The sequence below is a fragment of the Hypanus sabinus genome, chromosome 3 (assembly GCF_030144855.1).
Source record: "Hypanus sabinus isolate sHypSab1 chromosome 3, sHypSab1.hap1, whole genome shotgun sequence".
In the NCBI taxonomy this organism is placed as follows: Eukaryota; Metazoa; Chordata; class Chondrichthyes; order Myliobatiformes; family Dasyatidae; genus Hypanus; species Hypanus sabinus.
Window position 1 is genome coordinate 178,585,070 of NC_082708.1, and position 18,876 is coordinate 178,603,945.

General features: G+C 39.9%; 1 protein-coding gene across 2 annotated transcripts in view; it reads right to left on the bottom strand.

The window, feature by feature from the left end:
* Positions 1 to 1,237: 1,237 nt before the first annotated feature.
* atrn (attractin) overlaps positions 1,238 to 18,876 on the bottom strand; it is a 398,356-nt gene continuing 380,717 nt past the window's right edge. For both annotated transcript variants that reach the window (XM_059965719.1, XM_059965723.1), the window contains exons 28-29: positions 6,904 to 7,018; positions 1,238 to 3,999 (exon numbers count right to left, since the gene is read on the bottom strand). In XM_059965719.1, coding sequence (XP_059821702.1) covers positions 3,875 to 3,999; positions 6,904 to 7,018 — 240 coding nt within the window. In that variant the 3' untranslated portion in view covers positions 1,238 to 3,874. The remainder of the gene's footprint in view (positions 4,000 to 6,903; positions 7,019 to 18,876) is intronic.

Consider the following 18,876-nt stretch of genomic DNA (forward strand, 5'->3'; position numbering starts at 1 on the left):
CCAGCAATCCAAATTTAATCCTAACTTCAGGTGCTATCTGCGTGAAGGTTGGATGTTCCCCCTCTGTCTGTATAGATTGTCTCCAGGTGTCCTAACTGAATTGGCAAAGAGTTGACCGGCATATGAGAAAGAAAAAAAATGAAATAACTGGCTGGGGGGGGGGGGGAATTGCTGTAAGTTCACTGCTATAACTTTAATTTTACAGCTTTTCAGGCTTTTTGTACTCTCCTAATAACATGAGCAAGTATAAAATGTGAAAATATTCACCAGCATCAATGTTTCTGAAATACAGAATCACCACTTTAGCTTTGAGGAAATATAACCTATGTTTCTGGCAAAGCAGAAAAGGGTTTTAGCAAGAATACAGAGTCTACTGTGTCCATTCATTTCAAGCGGTCACCAAAATTTGACAAACTTTTTCTCACATAAACTGGTACTTGGTCAGGCTTACACTGTAACCAAGCAAACTGATCAGCAGTAACACACACAAAATGCTGCCTGGCCTGCTGAGTTCCCCCATGTTGTGTGCGTTACTTGGATTTCCAGCATCTGCAGATTTTCTCATTTCTAAATTGATCACCAGGATCGACTGATTGAAATGTGGGTGGAGACATGCTATTGGCGCATGAAACTATAATAGAAATAAAAGAGACAGCAAAGAAGCGAAGGTGGTATAGCGGATAAGAGGATAAATATTGCATTATGGAATCCAGGCTGATCTCCTAGAGACAGTTGGAAAAAAAACCTAACTTCAGCCCGTCTCAGGGCAGATGACAGCTTTATCTCATCATAGCTTCTACATGAACCAGAAGGAACTCAGAGGATTAAAGTATTCTCTTTGATTGCAACAGTATTACACCCACCACATTAATACTTTAATATGGTCGCCACAATTGTAAGTGACTACTAAGCAATTATAGGGAGGAAATGTTACTTTTCTGCTTTACATTAGGGAAAAAGAACAGTATCAGGCTGTGAGCTACTCATCCCTCTTCACCAATGGCAAGGCAAAAGGTAGAGAAAATAAACTGAAGAGTAAAAGGTTTAAATACTGCAAAAACAAAAAAGTACTTCCCATAAAATGCAATAATCAATAAGTTAAATTTCAAGTAATACTCTTTTCTGTTGAATTGTTCAAGCAAATTCTTCACCACATAATTTTTCAATTTCCACTTCTCTTCCAGTTCATACTATGAAATGATTATGGTTATTAGCTAATGAACTTTCAAAGCCTCAATTTGAAACATAGCATTTAATAGATGCAAAAGAAGTCTCATCCTAATAATAAAAAGTTCAAATGACCAATTAATGAGAGAACTGTAAATAAGACCACAAGATACAGTGCAGAATTAGGCCATTCAGTCCAACAGGTCTGCTTCACCTTTCCATCATGGTTGACCCATTATCTCTCTCAACCCTGCCTTCTCCCCGTAACCTTTGACGCCCGTACTATTCATGAACCTATTAACCTCCGTAAATATCAGAATCTTTTTGATGTATGGACAAGTAGCTCAAAAATTTCAGGCATCTATATTTTCTGCACTTCAATGAATTTAAGGAAGGGTTTAGATTCAAAAAATTACCTATGCTGATAAGGATCCAGTGGTTTTGATGGTCATTACACATTTATAATGCCAAAGTTTCAAGCAACGTTTTGAAAGATAATAATGCTACATTACTTTGGATCTACATCAACTGATATAGTCCTTAATAGCACAGTTTGACAAGTTCAGTTAAAGTTCCAGTAATATAAGATATCTTAGCCTCATTCTGTCTGCCCTATTTCCCCAGTGCAGGTCAACCATACTACAAAATATTTCCCAGGAGAATAGAGTTTCTGCACTGACCTTTGGTTTTGGGAGGAATCCTGAGATAACAGTTGAGATGAGTGACTTCAGTTAGCTGTTGACATTACTGCCAAAACTCCACACATTAATCACTTTGCAACAGTTCAAGGTTCTTGCACTGCCCAAGATAATTATGAATCAGTTCAATTTACATAGTTTTAGAATGGACTGAGTTCTGTCTATACTTAATCCATCTTACAGTCCTGAAAGTACTTTAATTCACCATGTCAGATAGAGATCAGGTCACAGTCATAACTATATTTCTGGGTCATCTGAAACCCATGAATTGTCAGCTCCAGTTAAATGTTCTGATAATTCTGAGTCATGAAATGGTTACATTAAATTGATTTATCATGCACTTTTGTTAGTTTTCTGTTAGTTAATTGCAATATCAACAGCTCAGCTCAAGGAAATGATTCTGAGACAGCTGCTTATACTGAAAATTCAAAAACAATATTTCATTTTCAGGAATGCTGGCAGGATTCTCCAGGGCTTTATGTGGAAAAGGTCAACATTTTAGATGCAATATCATCAGAACTATCTTTGATTAAGAGATACTGATCTAGCTGAACATGATACTTAGCTCTGCAGAAGAACCAGTCCTGAACCTGCTCCATTTGGTCTTCCTACATATTTGACCTAGTGTGCATTTCCATCAGTTTCCATCTCCATGGATTTCCACCATTCTTTAACTCCTGCTTCAGCTACTCAGCAGCAAAGAATGACCTACAATAGGTTGGAAGCATTCATGTCTCACCACCAGCTAGCCCTAGACAACAGTTTACATATATATATATTCAGGCAATTTTTTTTTTTGACATCCATTAAAAGACTTCACAATAGCACGAAAAAAAAACTGGATGTTCTCTTCAACATAGTTTTGTCAGCATTTGATTGAAAGACATGACATACAATACCGAACATCCAGATCACAAAGCAACAGATCCACCACGTTATTGTGGTGAAATAGATAATTATAATGGATGCCTCTCATGAAAGAATCAGATCAAGACATGACTTGACCGAGTATCACTGGACACGCAAACCACTTTCAAAGCTGAATTTTTGCTATTTCTCCCAACAAGACAACTTCACCAGTATCAAGGGTCAAGCTGCCAGATACCATTTCTCTTACTGAAAGAACCTTCATTTTAACTGTTTATAGAGTAAAAGTATAAAATTCAATACCAATTTATACTTCTGAATGTGACTCAGATTTGTTTGTATCTTGTATTTCTTATGGTGTTTCCTGTGAAATAAATAAATATATGTGGCTATCTGCTCACCTGGACATAACCATAGATAAAAAGACAAGAATCAGCCAATAGTGTTATTCAAAAATGTGTTTTGCTTCTAAGGTCTCTGGATGCTATGAAAGTTGTAACTGAAGCTATTTTGGAAGACTACTGTTTTCTTTATATATAAACTGAGGTATCTTATATATTTCCCTGTGTAGAATCAATCCACGATCATTCTAAAACAGAGCTGGAGCTCTGAGCTGTCCAGGCCAAATGGTCTTCAGCTCCCTTTCCCACCCTCTCAAGAAGAGAAATACATTCTGCTACAATGGTCAGAACCAAATAATGTCACATCCATTATCATCCACTATACTTTTATACGTCATGATATATATATAAAGTCCTCTCTGGTCCTCCTCCATCCAAATGCCTTCTGAAGAACCAAAGTGTTTAAAATCCAGATGCTGCCTTTGATCGTTGTTTCCTGTTTCTTCGGACAATTCTAATTTATGCCTTTTTTCCCCACTAAGTGAATGCAAATGAAAAAAAAAATGTGGTCTGATGAGAAAACGTGGTCTTGGAAACATTAATACAAGCACATAATCTTCAGTAAAAATAAAAATCGCAGACATGCAGAGGGGGGCAGATGGAGATTCCGGTGTTTCTCAAAATGGTTTTAGATTTATTTTTGGCCACAATCTCAGAACAGAAGTGGACTGGCTCGTCAAGCTAAGTTTTCTTTCTTTAAAAAAAAAATTCTTCAGGATCGACAAATGAGGCTTCTCAGTGTCAAATGCAGGTGCCTGGCTGTGCAGGAGAAAGGTGTTTCCTATTTCGCATTGCTCCAGATTTTTCTTTGTGATCCATGGACTTCTGCTGTGAAATGTCTACTAATGCACTGGCTACAGCAAGACCTATTGAAAGGATACATCAAAACAAAACATTAGTACATCGAAAGCAGCCATGGATAGTGATGATAACATGATGAGGAGGTCTATTAAGTGCTCACAAGTGAGTAATTCCTTATCTAGTTCCCTCATCCATATTTTAAGATCTGTCCCCAAGTGAGAAATAAGAATGAGGTCCAGCAGTTCCAACAGTTGGAGAGAATATTTAAGGAGAGGTTAAGAGACAAGAATTGAGGATAGGTTGAGTGAGTTAAGGCTTTCCTATTTGGAGCAAAAGAGCGCAAGAGGTGACTTTACAGAATGTACAAGATGCTAAGAGGCATAGGTGAGTGGATAGATAAAGACTTTTTCCCCCTGGGGTGGAAATGGCTCATATGAGGGGGCATAGTTTTAAGGTGATTGGAAGAAAGTATAGGTGGAATGTCAGACGCAAGTTCTTTTCATATACAATTTATGAACCATTCTGCAGGGTGTTAGTAAAGGCAGATACATCAAGGGCATTGAACACCTAGATAGGCACATGGACAACAAACAAATGAAAGGCTCTGTAGGACAGAGACTACAGTAAGTAAAAAGATCGACACAACATTGTGGGCTGAAGGGGCTGTACTGTGATGTTCCAAGTCCTAAATGAGTTCCACCTTTAATCACATACAGGGACATCCTCAGTTCCCTGGGTGGAAATGACACATACAGTTAGAAGGAAAAAAAAGAGGATGTTGGCACGAATAGATTTTCAGTCGAATGAATAAACAGAAATATTGTACATGGAGGGTTAGTTGTTCACATTCTCTACAAAGATGACTATGATCATATAAAAAAGGTAAAGCAATAAAATAAAATTAATGACCTTAATTTTCAAAGTGACCACTGTTGGATGTGTATTTGATACATCCTCTATCTCATTTCAACTAACAGTCAACAACATTTGACTGATTTCTTGAAAATGGAGACACTGTGATCCTCTTCACATCCTGCTCCTGAAAAGCCCAGAAGTGAAGATATACTCCAGAAAATACACCCAGTGTTTTATATGGATTAGGAAATAATTTTGTTGCTTTTGAAACGGATCCCTTTTATCAGTAAAGCCAATAATTCCAAATGTTTTAAATAACACAATTTAACCGAGCATATTCGAAAATGGATTGATTTGGATATAATGAGATGAAATACACAGAACAAAACTGGTGAGGAAGAAGCAGGAATAATTATGTGTGGCTATACCCAGATGCTAGAAGGCGGCTGGTACCAATGTTTCAGTCAGTATCAGAACACAATGTCACAAAACAACCTTAAATCAGATTTCATAGAGACAACAAACAAGGTGCTGCAGGAACTCAGTGGGTCGGGCAGGAGCTCTGGATGAAAATGGATAATTAATGTCTCAGGCCAAGATCCTTTATCTGGATTGGAAGACAGAAGGGAAATGAAGTGAAGGAAAGAGGTGGAGCAAGAGCCACCCCCACTTCATTATACTGACAATTTCCTATCTCTCAGTCCAGATAAAAAGGTCTTGACCTGAAATCTTGATCGTCTTTTCCCTTCACAGAATATGCTTGACCCACTGAGTTCCTCCAGTATCCTATTTGTTACTCCAGATTGCAGCAGCTGCAATCTCCTACATCTCCAGAGTAAAGAAAGAAAAAAATCTTGACTGTTCTTTTCTAAAACTAAACACTAGAAAGATAATAATGAAAGAACAATTTAGACATTAGTGCAAAAAGAGGCTATTATCTCACAATGCATATAGCAGAGCTTTCTAGACGAATATGCCTTCAATTCAGATTAGGCTTTCCCTTATTATTTTAAGAAAATGAACTTATCCAAAGGATGGATGAAACAGTTAAAAAATATAATAAACTACAACATCATTAGGCTGAAGACAAACCAGAAAAGGTTAGTGTAGAGTTAAAGATAAAGGTATTGAAATGTAAAATGCTGAAATTGAGACAGTTTAAAAGGGGTCTGTTCTAAAGCAACTTGACAATGAATTAGCAAATACTAACAGATCAGAGATGGAAAATCTGTAAATAGGTCACCCTTGGGATCAAAAGGCACTAAGATTGAGAAGAATTTTATCATGCAAAAGTATCAAAGGATAGCAAAAACAGTGTTGAGATAGAGGGAAAATAATAGGAAATAAATTATAATTTTTGTCTTTAAAATGTGTCTTCATTTCCAAGCTAATGAAATAATCATAAATCATTTATCCTACATCCTAGTCAAAATTATCACACAAAATATACAATAGTTTTATATCACTAAACGTGACACATCATGCAATTATGCCAAAATTTAACTTCAGCACCGTTTGGCAAATGGCAGAAATAAATGCATAACATACACTCAGTGGCCACTTCACTGGGTACACCTATACACCTGTAATTAATGCAATTATCTAATCAGCCATCATGTGGCAGCAACTCAGTGCATATCACATGCAAATATGGTCAAGAGTTTCAGTACTCGTTCAGACCAAAACATCAGAACGGGGACAAAAATTGACTTTGATCGTGGAATGATGCCAGTCAGGATGGTTTGAGTATCTCAGAAACTGCTGATCTGCTGGCATTTTCAAACATAACATTCTCTAGAGTTTACAAAGAATGGCGTGAAAAGCAAAAAAAAAACACATTCTGTGAGCAGCAGTTTTGTGGGCACAAACACTTTGAGAGATGTCAGAGGGGAGCAGCCAGACTGGTGCAAGCTGACAGGAAGGTGAAAGTAACTCAAATAATCATGCTACAACAGTAGTGTGCGGAAGAGCATCTCTGAAAGCACAGCGTGTTGAACCTTTAAGTGGATGAGAAGACAACACTGAGTTCCACTCCTGTACCTAATAAAGAAGCGACTGAGTGTATATCCAGGAGCTAAAGTTTACTGCAAACTAAGCAGAGTATTATCACTAACCTGACTGTCCAGGTGGTGGGATTCCTCCCATTCCTCTTGGTAGCCGTACAAATATTGACAGGATAGCTGCCTTATTGCCAAAGCATGGCTCTAATGCTATGGGCTTTGGGATACTCTGTAAGAGGAACAGAGATAAGTTTACTTCACGGGAGACCACTTTCAATCTGTAGTGGGGACAAAAATATTAAGTTAAATGGAAACAATTCCATCTTCATGCATTGACATATTCTAAAGCAGATTATTTTCAAAAGGAATCACTAGATAAAGATAAGATTAACTTTATTTGTCACATGTACATAGAAGCATATAGTGAAATGTTGGGGGCAAGTGTGACTATACCTCTAACAAAAATGTATTATGCTCAGAGTTTACTAATCCTAACCCGCATGTCCTAACGAAGAGTCTCGGCCTGAAACGTCAACAGTGCTTTTCCCTATAGATGCTGCCTGGCCTGCTGCGTTCCACCAGCATTTTGTGTGTGTTGCTAACCCGCATGTGTTTGGAATGAGGCTACAAACTGGAGCACCCAGAGGAAACCCACACAGTCATGGAGACAACATACAAACTCCTTTCAGACAGCAGAGGAATGGAACCCAGGTTGCTGGTGCTGTAGAGTGCTACGCTAACTGTTATGCAACTTCTATTACAAATAAAAGTAACGTACAACATCATTTAATTTAGCAAGAAGATTCTACTTTGGAGAAAGCTGTAGTTATTGAGGAAATCCATGAAAATACAAATGTGTGAATAAAACTAAGATAGTAATCTTGGTGAGATATCATTCCTGATTACCCGGTTAATACCGATCTGTCTCAGCAGTTTCACTTATGCTGGTGGGATGACTGGTTCATACTCGTAATCACTAAACTAAGTGATATCAAGGTGGGAATTTAGTCACATGTATGCACTCCAAAGTGTATGTTAGTACCTCCCTTGGTGGCAAGGAACCTGCAGTGAGTACGAAGGAAGCAGGTGGAAATCAGTTCCTAACTGGGACTGGTTCAACAAATGAAGATAAAGACATCTAAAGATTAGTTTCATTTGTCACATGTATATTGAAACATATAGTGAAATGTGCCAATTGTCATCATGATGTACTGGGGGCAGCCCACGAGTGTCGCCATGCTTCTAGTGCCCACAACTCACAAACCCTAATGCATGTCTTTGGAACATGGGAGGAAAGTGGAGCACCAGCAGTCAAAAAAGTCATTACAGACTACAGTGGGAATCGAACCCTGATCAGCGATCGGTGGCGATGTAAAGCGACTGTGCTGACCACTCTGCAATACTGCCACTAACATTAAGTACTTTGTCCAGATGACATGGTCGTCTTATGTGATTTGATGATTGTCAACAGGACATAATGAAAATCTATGTTCTGCACCCACACGCACACATACTTCCAATGGGTAGTCATTAAATAGTGATAAGGAACTGGAATCACTTAGTCAAGAGCTGCTGATGAATTGTATGGTCAAAGTTATCATTTCCAGAATAGCATGCTAGATATTTACTCTGATTTGGTGTCAAAATACACAGTGATGAGCAAACCTTCGATCCGTTGTAATCAATGATCTTTGTTAAAGCAGGAAGCTGCCTCTGAATCCTTCATTACATCCAACATTATCCACTACAGATTTTTATTCAGAATAATTTTCTAAACAACCATTTAAAATTTAAAATTCACATTGTAAGTAACCTGATTTTAGATTGTTTGAGTGATGGATGAAATTAAATAATGAATCAATTAATTATTTTAAACACACAAATCTCAGTCATTGTAATTAAAATCTAATTTGCTGCTACAACAGTCTAATGCAACTGAAGCTACCTAGTATTATAAACTAAGCAAACAAGTATACTGTATAAAACTGTTATTAACCAGTTAGTGGAGAAGACAGACTCAAATCATGGTATTTTTCATTAACAGAGTGAAACTCTATCAAAAGCTACATGGTTACTCTGAAGTATATTCAGTTTTCCAAATTATACTAACATCTAAACAAAAGAAATGCTTAACATTTACCACCAAATGCAGTCAACAACCAGAGCTCAGAACATCAAAAGGCAGTGCTTTTCTGACCACACAACTGCCTTTCGCAAGTTATTCCCCCTTCTCTGCAGTGTACATCTACTGCTTATTAAGCAACACCGATCGTATGCTTCCCAGTCAATCATACACCAAACGTGAAACACTTGTAGGAAGGATGTGCTTTCAGTGAAGAGAGGGTACAGAGAAAATCCAACACAACCATGTCTTGATTGGAGGGCTTTAGTTATGAGGAGAGATCGGACAGGGCGTTTGCCCTGGAATGAAGGAGGCTGAAGGGTGATTAGTAAAGATCTACAAGATTAAGAGTCTGATAGGGTAGGTAATCAAAATAGTTTTCTCATGATAAGAATATCAAAATCAAAAGAACACAAACTTAAGGTTGAGAGGAAGGAGTTTTAAAAGGAATCCTAGGTTGGGTTTGGTTGCATAGAAAGTGCAGGAACAACAACTGAGGTGGTGGAGTCAGATGATATTTATGATGAATTTAGACAGACAGATAAATAGGCAAGGCATAGGAGGAGAGTTAAAATGCAGGCAAATGCACTTATCACAGATGGGCATGGGCAAGGTGGACGATGGTTTGGTTTCTGTGTTGTACAACTCTGCAAATGAATCACAGTCTTACGCGGAAAAACACTGAACTCCTAGATGCTTGGAAATGAAGAGGTAAAGGACAGCTATTGCATCTCCTACTGTGGCACAGGAAAGGCTGCCCAACAGGATGTGGTAGTCAGGGATAATAAAATAGACCTGGTACAATAAAACACACAAAATGCTGGAGGAACTCAGCAGGCCAGGCAGCATCTATGGAAAAATAGTACAGTCTTGGGCTGAAACCTTTTCCATAGATGCTGCCCCCTAGCCTCCTGAATTCTTCTAGCATTGTGTGTGTGCTGCTTGGATTTCCAGCATCTATAGATTTTCTCTTGTTTGTGCCTGGTACAATAGACCTGGTAGTCAAAGACATTGCAATGGACCTGGAAGTCAGAGACAGTGCAAAGGACCTGGTGGTCAGGGTGAGAAGGGGTGATAGGGCAGCTACAGGAGGGATTTAGTAGAAACAGTGACAGAGGCTGGGAGGCAGTAGGTGAATTGAGGTGAGGTGACAGGCAGATTGAGGAGGGATGTGTAGAAATAGTGACAGGCAGGGAAGTGATAGGTGGGCATATCAAATGACTGCAGATGACAGAGGAAGAAGAAACTGTTATTTCACTTATAGATTGTGGACAGATCGACCATAATCACACAATGCAGCAAAACATTTCTAACTTTCCACAGAATATGCAAATACAACATCGCTTTTCAAAATGAGGAGCAGAACTTTGGGTACCTGTATATAACTATTTGTTCATAATAAGTACCACAAATATTTTCAGAGAAAATTGTTTAATTATAGACTGACAGCACAGGCTTTGCTGACAAATTTAACTGAACTTTGAGGAAATAATAGAATTTATTAATAAAGAAAATTAAGTATAGGTTGTATATGTAGATTTTCGACTACTGCCTAATAATGGACTTCATGTAGGAATTGTAATTATGACATACAGAAAAAAAAAAGCAACACTTGAGTTGGCTGAGGAATAGTATTGCCAGCAAATGGATGACATTTTTGGACAAAGGGCTGTCAGAGGTTACAGCGGGACATTGATAGGATGCAGAACTGCACTGAGGAGTGGCAGATGGAGTTCAACCCAGATAAGCATGAGGTGGTTCATTTTGGTAGGTCAAATATGATGGCAGAATTTAGTATTAATGGTAAAACTCTTGGCAGTGTGGAGGATCAGAGGGATCATGGAGTCTGAGTCCAATAGTGCCGGTTGACTCTGAAGGCATACAGTCCATTGGCTTTCATTAATCGTGGAATTGAGTTTAAGAGCCGAGAGGTAATGTTACAGCTACATAAGACCCTGGTCAGACCCCACTTGGGAGTACTGTGCTCAGTTCTGGTCGCCTCACTACAGGAAGGATGTGGAAGCCATAGAAAAGGTGTAGAGGAGATTTACAAGGATGTTGCCTGGATTGGAGAGCATGCTTATGAGAATAGGTTGAGTGAACTCAGCCTTTTCTCCTTGATGCAGCGGAGGGTGACCTAATAGAGGTGTACAAGATGATGAAAGGCATTGATCATGTGGATAGTCAGAGGCTTTTTCCCAGGGCTGAAATGGCTAGCACAAGAGGGCCAGTTTTAAGCTGCTTGGAAGTAGGTACAGAGGAGATGTCAGGGGTAAGTTTTTTATGCAGAGTGGTGAGTGCGTGGAATGGGCTGCTGTAAATGGTGGTGGAGGTGGATACAATAAGGTCTTTTAAGAGACTCCTGGATAGGTACACGGAGCTTAGAAAAATAGAGGGTAACCCTAGGTAATTTCTAAAGTAAGCACATGTCTGGCACAGCATTGTGGGCTGAAGGGCCTGTACTGTGCTGTTGGTTTTCTATGTTTCTAAAGGGATGGACCTGCATTTTTGCTACAGAATTAATGTTTTAACACTGTTCTCATAATAATTTTGTTCCCTGCTCAAAGACACTGTGGCAAGAGAAAACATAAGCTAACGATCTCTGTCAAGCCTCGTCAGAATTTTGTACTTTTCACCAAGATTCTTTTAAACTCAAGAGAGTAAGCCTGGTCATCTTCATCTGCTCTCATGCGAGAAGCCTGCCATCCTATGAATCAATATAGTGAACCCCTGCTGTGCGCTCTCTCTCTCTCTCACACAAGCATTTCCTTTCTACAAAAGGGAGACCAGATAAGTGTAATATTCATGATGTGGGCTCAGCAAGGGTACATAATTGGAGTAAGAACATACTGATAGTCTTTCTTAATGGTAGCAGTTTCTGCACATGAACTTTTGTGCTCACTGAGGGCACTAGTTCCCTATCAAAACGAACACCTTTCAGTTTCTATCCATTTAAAAAATGCTATATCCAGCACATTGTTCTTTTAATACTATATTCCACATTCTGTTTCCTTTTCACTTTTATACTACTTCAATGCACAGTGTGATCTGTCAAGAATGACACCAAACAAAATGCTTTGCACTGTATTTCGGTACATGCTACTGTTAAAGGAAGGACGTTATTGTTACAGGACATCTCCTATGAAATTGGGAAGAATGTAGTGAGGATTTACCAGGATGTTGCCTGGACTTAGGGGCCTAAGCTCCAAGGAGAGGTCACGTAGATTAGGACTTTATTCGCTGGAATGTAGGAGATTGAGGGGTGACTCGATAGGCATGTATAAGATCATGTGGTGGCATTAATAGGGTGAAATCACATTCTTTTCCCAGGGAAGGGCATTGGTTTAAGATCAGGGTAAATTAAAATGGACATTGGGGCAGCTTGGGATGTTGGGAATGGCAAGGATGGAGTGCTAAGGGAGGGGTGTGGACAGGTGGCAGAGAAGGAGTGCCGGGGTGGAGGCTGGTGCGGGTGCAGACACACCTAGCCCCGAGACATCAAGCAAGGTCACTTGATTCCAAACAACTGGTTATTGATTATTACAGAATGTCTCTCTGGTGCTTCCTGTTCCCTCTCCTCTCCCTTTCCTTTTTCCTAACCATGATTCCCCTCTTCCTGCCTCCTTTTAAATCTCTGTCCACAATACAGACTCACATCAGAATCCAGCTTATTATCACTCACATAATGTTATAAATTTTTTTTCATAGTAGCAGTATAGCACAATACATAAAAGTACTGCAGTACTGTGCAAAAGCCTTGTGAATCTTGTAGAATTTTCTGTTTTTCCATAAATATGGCCTAAAATGTGATCATGAAAGTCCTAAAACTAGATAAACAAACCCAATTAAATAATAAATAAATAATACAAAAAACATCATACTGGTCTGCTTGGAATTCAGTATCTTGGCTTCCTGCAGCTAGTAATGCCATTCTTCCAAAGGTAACTTAACCACAAGAAGCTCCCAATACCCAATGTCATGGTTTCCCTCTGCTGGGGACAGCTGCCTGAAGAAGAATGTGCATGGGTGCAGGTTGTTGTTCGAAGGTGATCACTGAGACAACACCTGCTCCGCTGTTTCAGGCGTCCACCTTCACAATGAAGGGAAAGTCTGGGTTAGGAGAAATCAAGATGGGAGCTCTGCAAAGGTAGCCTCCACTTCAGTGGTCCAGACAAAAGGGCCCATCAGCTGAACTGCCACTGGTTCTCCCAAATGACTCTGGCCTCCTCCTTACAAAAGGTGACCAATGACTATTTGAGGTCGTGAATCTCTAGGCTCTGTCTGGAAATATCTTTGTTGTGGATGGTCACAGTGGACGATAGACACTGTTACCCTGCTGGGTCCATGTTGGCTCAGTCAACATGACCCTTGACGAGGATGGTTTGGACCCAAACACTGGAGTATCTGAGGCTGGGATTGAGACATGAAGCACAAAACAAATGCAGGATGAAATCACTGGTATACACCAGCTACTCATACGACTATCCACCCATGGCGGTTTCATGTAACACTGATAGGGGGGCAGGGGCTGGAGAGAGGGGCTAAGCAAGTGCTATACTTTGACCAAATGTGACCTGCAAGCTAGTGAAGGGAAGGAATGCTTTACACCTCCTTAGACAGAGATGTATTTCCACCCTGCCACCCAAAATTGAGGTAGTAATAGAATAAAAAATATAAAATAGTTACAGAGAAAATGCAGTGCAGGTTGACAAATAAAGTGCATAGCCCATGATGAAGTAGACTGGGAGATTAAGAGTGGGCTGGCAGTAAGAAGCTCACGGTTGCCCCTGCAGGTTGAGTGCAAGTCGTTTGCAAAGCCATCGCCCAGTCAGTGGTTCTTGATTGCCCACTGTGAACTCTGTGTGCAGTAGCACTGGATTGCCAGAAGCACAAATGAATCATCTGGTAAGACGGTTTGGATCCCAGAACAGTATTCAAAGTAAATTTATTATCAAAGTCCACATATACTTAGTGGCAATTTTATACGGAGTGGAACCCACTGTAGTCTTTGAGAAGATGTAGTATACGGAATCAGGTGGATGAACCCGTGGTGCAATTAGAGATTGGTTGGTAAGATATTGTGGGCGTTACTGAGCTGTGGCTGAAAGAAGGTCATAGTTGGGAACTAAATATCAAAGGATATACTTTGTATCAAAAGGACAGGCAGATAGGCATATGTGGTGGTATGTAATAAAGGTAATGTGACAATTGTAATAGAGAATTTCAATATGCAAGGGGATTGGGAAAATCAGGTTGGTGTCAGATCGCAAGGGAGGGAAGTTCTTAAATGCCTACAAGATGGCTTTTTTAGAGCAGCTTCTGCTTAAGCCTACTTGGGGGAAAAGCCATCTTAGATTGAGTGTTGTGTAATAGTCCAGATTTTATTAGTCAGATTAACATAAAGGAACCCTTAGGAGACAAGTGATCATAATATGATTTAATTCACACAACAATTTGAGAGGGAAAAGCAAAAGTCACATGTATCAATATCACAACTGAATAAAAGGAATTATAGAGGCATGAGAGAGGAGCTTGCTCAGATAAATTGGAGGGGGATATCGGCAGGGATGATGACAGGACAGAGGTGGCTGAACTTTCTGGAAATAGTACACTAGGTGCAGGATAGATATGTCCCACAGAATAAGTTGTTCTCAGATAGCAGGGATAGGCAACTGTGCCTGACAAGGGAAGTTAAGGATTGAATGAAAGTCAAGGAAAGGGCATATAAGGTAGCAAAAGTAATTGGGAAGTTTTTAAAATCCAACTAAAGGCAATTTAAAAAGTTATAAGGGAAAAGACGAAATATGAGGGCAAACTAGCCGATAATATAAGCAGGATACTAAAAGCTTTTTAAAGAATAAAAGGGAGGTGAGAGTTAATATTGGACCCTGGAAAATGATGCTGGTAAGGGAGTAATGGAAAACAAAGACATGGCAGATGAACTTAATAAGTACTTTGCTTCAGAACTTACTGTGGAAGACACTAGATGTATGCTAGAGGTCTGTGAGTGTCAGGGAAAAGAAGTGAGTGTCATTGCTATTACAAAGGAAAAAGTACTAGGCAAACTAAAAGGTCTAAAGGTGGATAAGTCACCTGGACCAGATGGACTACATCCCAGACTCCAAAAAGAGGTTGCTGAAGAGATAACTGATGCATTGGTCAGGATCTTTCAAGAATCACTTGATTCTAACATAGTCCCAGAGGACTGGAAAACTGCAAATGCAAGGGAGGAAGACAAAAAAAAGAGAGGAAATTACAGGCCATTTAGCCCCACCTCAGTGGTTGAGAAAGTGTTGGAGTCCATTATTAAGGTCGAGGTTTCTGTAAAGGGAAATCTTGTCTGACAAATCTGTCAGAATTCTTTGAGGAAGCAAGAAGCAGGGTGGACAAGGGAGAGGCAGTAGATGTAACTTACTTAGATTTTTGGGAGATTGATAGGGTGCCGAACAAAATAAAAACAAAATGGTGTTACTGGAGATATATTGGCATGAACAGAGGAATGGCTGACAGGTAGGAGACAGTGAGAGGGAATAAAAGTGACCTTTTCTGATTGGCTGCCAGTGACTAGTTGTGTACCGCAGGGGTCAGTAGTGGGATCACTACTTTTCATATTGTTTGTCAATAATTTAGATAGTGGAATTGACGGCTTTGTGATAAAATATGCAGATGATATGAAGATAGGTGGAGGGGTAGGTAGTGCTGAGGAAGCAATGTGATTGCAGCAGGACATAGACAAATTGGAAGAATGGGCAAAAAAGTGGCAGATGGAATACAGTGTTGCAAAATGTAGGATAATGCAACACGTACAAACAAGCTGGATGAACTCAGCAGGTTGGGCAGCATCCGTTGAAAGGAGCAGTCAATGTCTCAGGCCGAGACCCTTCGTCAGGACTGAAGAAGGAGGGGGAAGGGGGCCTATAAAGAAGATGGGGGAAGGGGGAAGGTACAGGTGAAAAATCAATCAAAGGAAAGATCAAGGGGTGGGGGAGGGGAAGCAGGGAGGGGATAGGCAGGAGAGGTGAAGAAGAAATGTAAGGGAAAAGCACTATGGGTAGTAGAAGAAGGCAGAATCATGAGAGAGGTTATAGGCAGCTAGAAGAGGAGGCAGAGTGAAAGTGTGATAGGGGAAGGGAGAGGGAGGGAATTACTGGAAGTTGGAGAATTTGATGTTCATACCAAAGGGCTGGAGACTACCCAGACGGTATATGAGGTGTTGATAATGAATTTTGGTGAAAGGAACAATAGTGCAGACTATCATCTAAATTTGGAGAAAATACATACATAAGAGGTGTAGAGGGACTCAGGAGCCCTTGTGCAAGACTCCAAAAACGTTAATTTATAGATTAAGTCTGTGGTAAAAAAGGCAAATGCAAATTGGCATTTATTTCAAGGGGAATAAAATATAAAAACAAAGAAAAAATGCTGAAACTTTATAAGAAACTAGTCAGCCACACTTGGAGTATTATCAACAGTTTTAGGCCCCTTATCTCAGAAAAGATGTATTGTTACTGTATTGGAGAGAGTCTAGAGGATGATTCTGGGAATGAAGGGGTTAACATATGAGGAGTGTCTAGCAGCTTTGAGCCTGCACTCACTGGAATTTAGAAGAATGTGTGGGGATCTCATTGAAACCTTGCAAATGTTGAAAGGTGGATGTGGATAGGATGCTTCCTATGGTAGGGGCACCAGAGGGCACAGCCTCAAAATTGAGGGGCAACTTTTTAGAACAGAAGTAAAAAAAATTTGTCAAAGACTGGTAAATCTGTGGAATGCTCTGCCACAGACTGTGGTGGAGGCCTAGACAGACACACAGACATACTTTATTGATCCCAAGGGAAATTGGGTTTTGTTACAGTCGCACCAACCACAAATAGTGTAGAAATACAGCAATATAAAACCATATATAATTAAATAATAATAAGTTAATCATGCCAAGTGGAAATAAGTCCAGGACCAGCCTATTGGTTCAGGGTGTCTGACACTCCGAGGGAAGAGTTGTAAAGTTTGATGGCCACAGGCAAGAATGACTTCCTATGACGCTCAGTGTTGCATCTCGGTGGAATGAGTCACTGGCTGAACGTACTCCTGTGCCTAACCAGTACATTATGGAGTGGATGGGAGATATTGTCCAAGATGGCATGCAACTTGGACAGCATCCTCTTTTCAGACACCACCGTCAGAGAGTGGGTATATGTGAGAGTGGGTAGTCTGTGGGTATATTTAAAGTACAAGTTGATAGATTCCTGATTGGATATGGTGAGAGGGCAGGTGTATGGGGTTGAATGGGATCTGGGATTGGCCATGATGAAATGGTGGAGCGGACTCGATGGGCTGAACGGCCTAAATCTGCTCCTATGTTTTATGATTTTACAGACTCAACAGGCAAGATGCAGGGTGGATGATTCCATTGGAAGAGGAGTCTAGAATAAGGAGAAATGTTCCTAGAACAAGGGACAGATCTTTAGGATTGAGACAAAGAAGAAATATCTTCACCCAAATATTCAAAAAATTCTCCAAAATTCTCTTCCTTAGATTTATCTGGTGACTCAGCCATTGAGTCATAATCAGTTTTTGGATACTAAGGTAATCAAAGGAAATGGGAATAGTGCAGGAAAACCATGCTAGAAACACAGAAAACCCACAACACAATACAGGCCCTTCAGCCCACAAAGCCGTGCCAAACATGTCCTTACCTTATAACTACCTAGGCTTAACCATAGCCCTCTATTTTTTTAAGGTCCATGTACCTATTCAGGAATCTCTTAAAAGACCCTATTGTTTCCGCCTCTACCGCCGCGAGCAGCCCAACTTATCCCTGATATCTCATCTGCACCTACTTCCAATCATCTTAAAACTATGCCCTCTCGTGCTAGCCCTGCTGAAGAACACTAGTAGCCACGATCTTGATAAACTGTGGAACCGTGGAATTGTTAAAGGATCACTCAAAGAGCAGTTCCTGAACTGTCAAGTTTGGTTTATTTCTCGGATTGTTTTCAACATTTTTAACAAAGTATAATTTATTCATAATAAAAGCAATTATAAGAATAAACCATGCAATGTACTTTCATTCTTATACTCATTGACACTACATTACGAAGTGTTCAATTACATTGTTTAAAACCAATAGTGCTGTTGCCACTCGTGACCCCCGGGGTAGTACACTGTGACAACAATTGAAGTGTTTCCTCAATCAACCTGGCCTCTCCCTGTTCAGCAGCTGAAGAACCATACTCCATGCTCCTTCCTCACCAAGCCCTTGCACCAGCTGCAGTGTGTCCATCAGCATGGATTCCTGTAGTCTGGAATGTGCCAGTTGGCAGCATTCCTCTACATGGGCATCTCCATGTGCTGGCAGACCAAGTTTTGGGTAGATCAAAGAGCATCTTGATAATCTGCCAGCAGCACTTGATGTCTATCTCTGTGTGTCCCCCTTAAAATAAGAGTTAAATGCAAATAGTCAGATGGAGGAATGAGAATACTACTACTAATCTTGTGATGATACACTATCACCTTTAAATCCAATGGGCAGCTACATCTCAAAGTTCAAGATTCATAGGTGGGCAAAAAAAAAAATGTGCAAAAGACAAAAAATTGTGGTAAATACAAAAAAAAAACCAAAATAATAAAAAAAAATAAGAGAGAGGGTTTTCAGACAGCAAAATATTTTGGGCTGTATTAGCCAGTATGGCTCAGTGTTTTTCTGTGGAGTAGTTGACAATCGCTATTACAGATATTCTACAAAGGATGCAAAATTGCATGCACGAGTTCATCAATCACGCCAGAGTGAAATATTAACCTGCTTGTAATGAAACTCCATGTCTTTATCATCTATTATTTAGCTTGTCTAAACAGCTGTGTAATGAACTTAAATTAGAAGCAATTTCTTCAGTCACCATATGCTTCATCTCTGTCGACAATCACCAAATCTATAAATAAGACGCGTTTTGAAATGGTTATTTTGATTC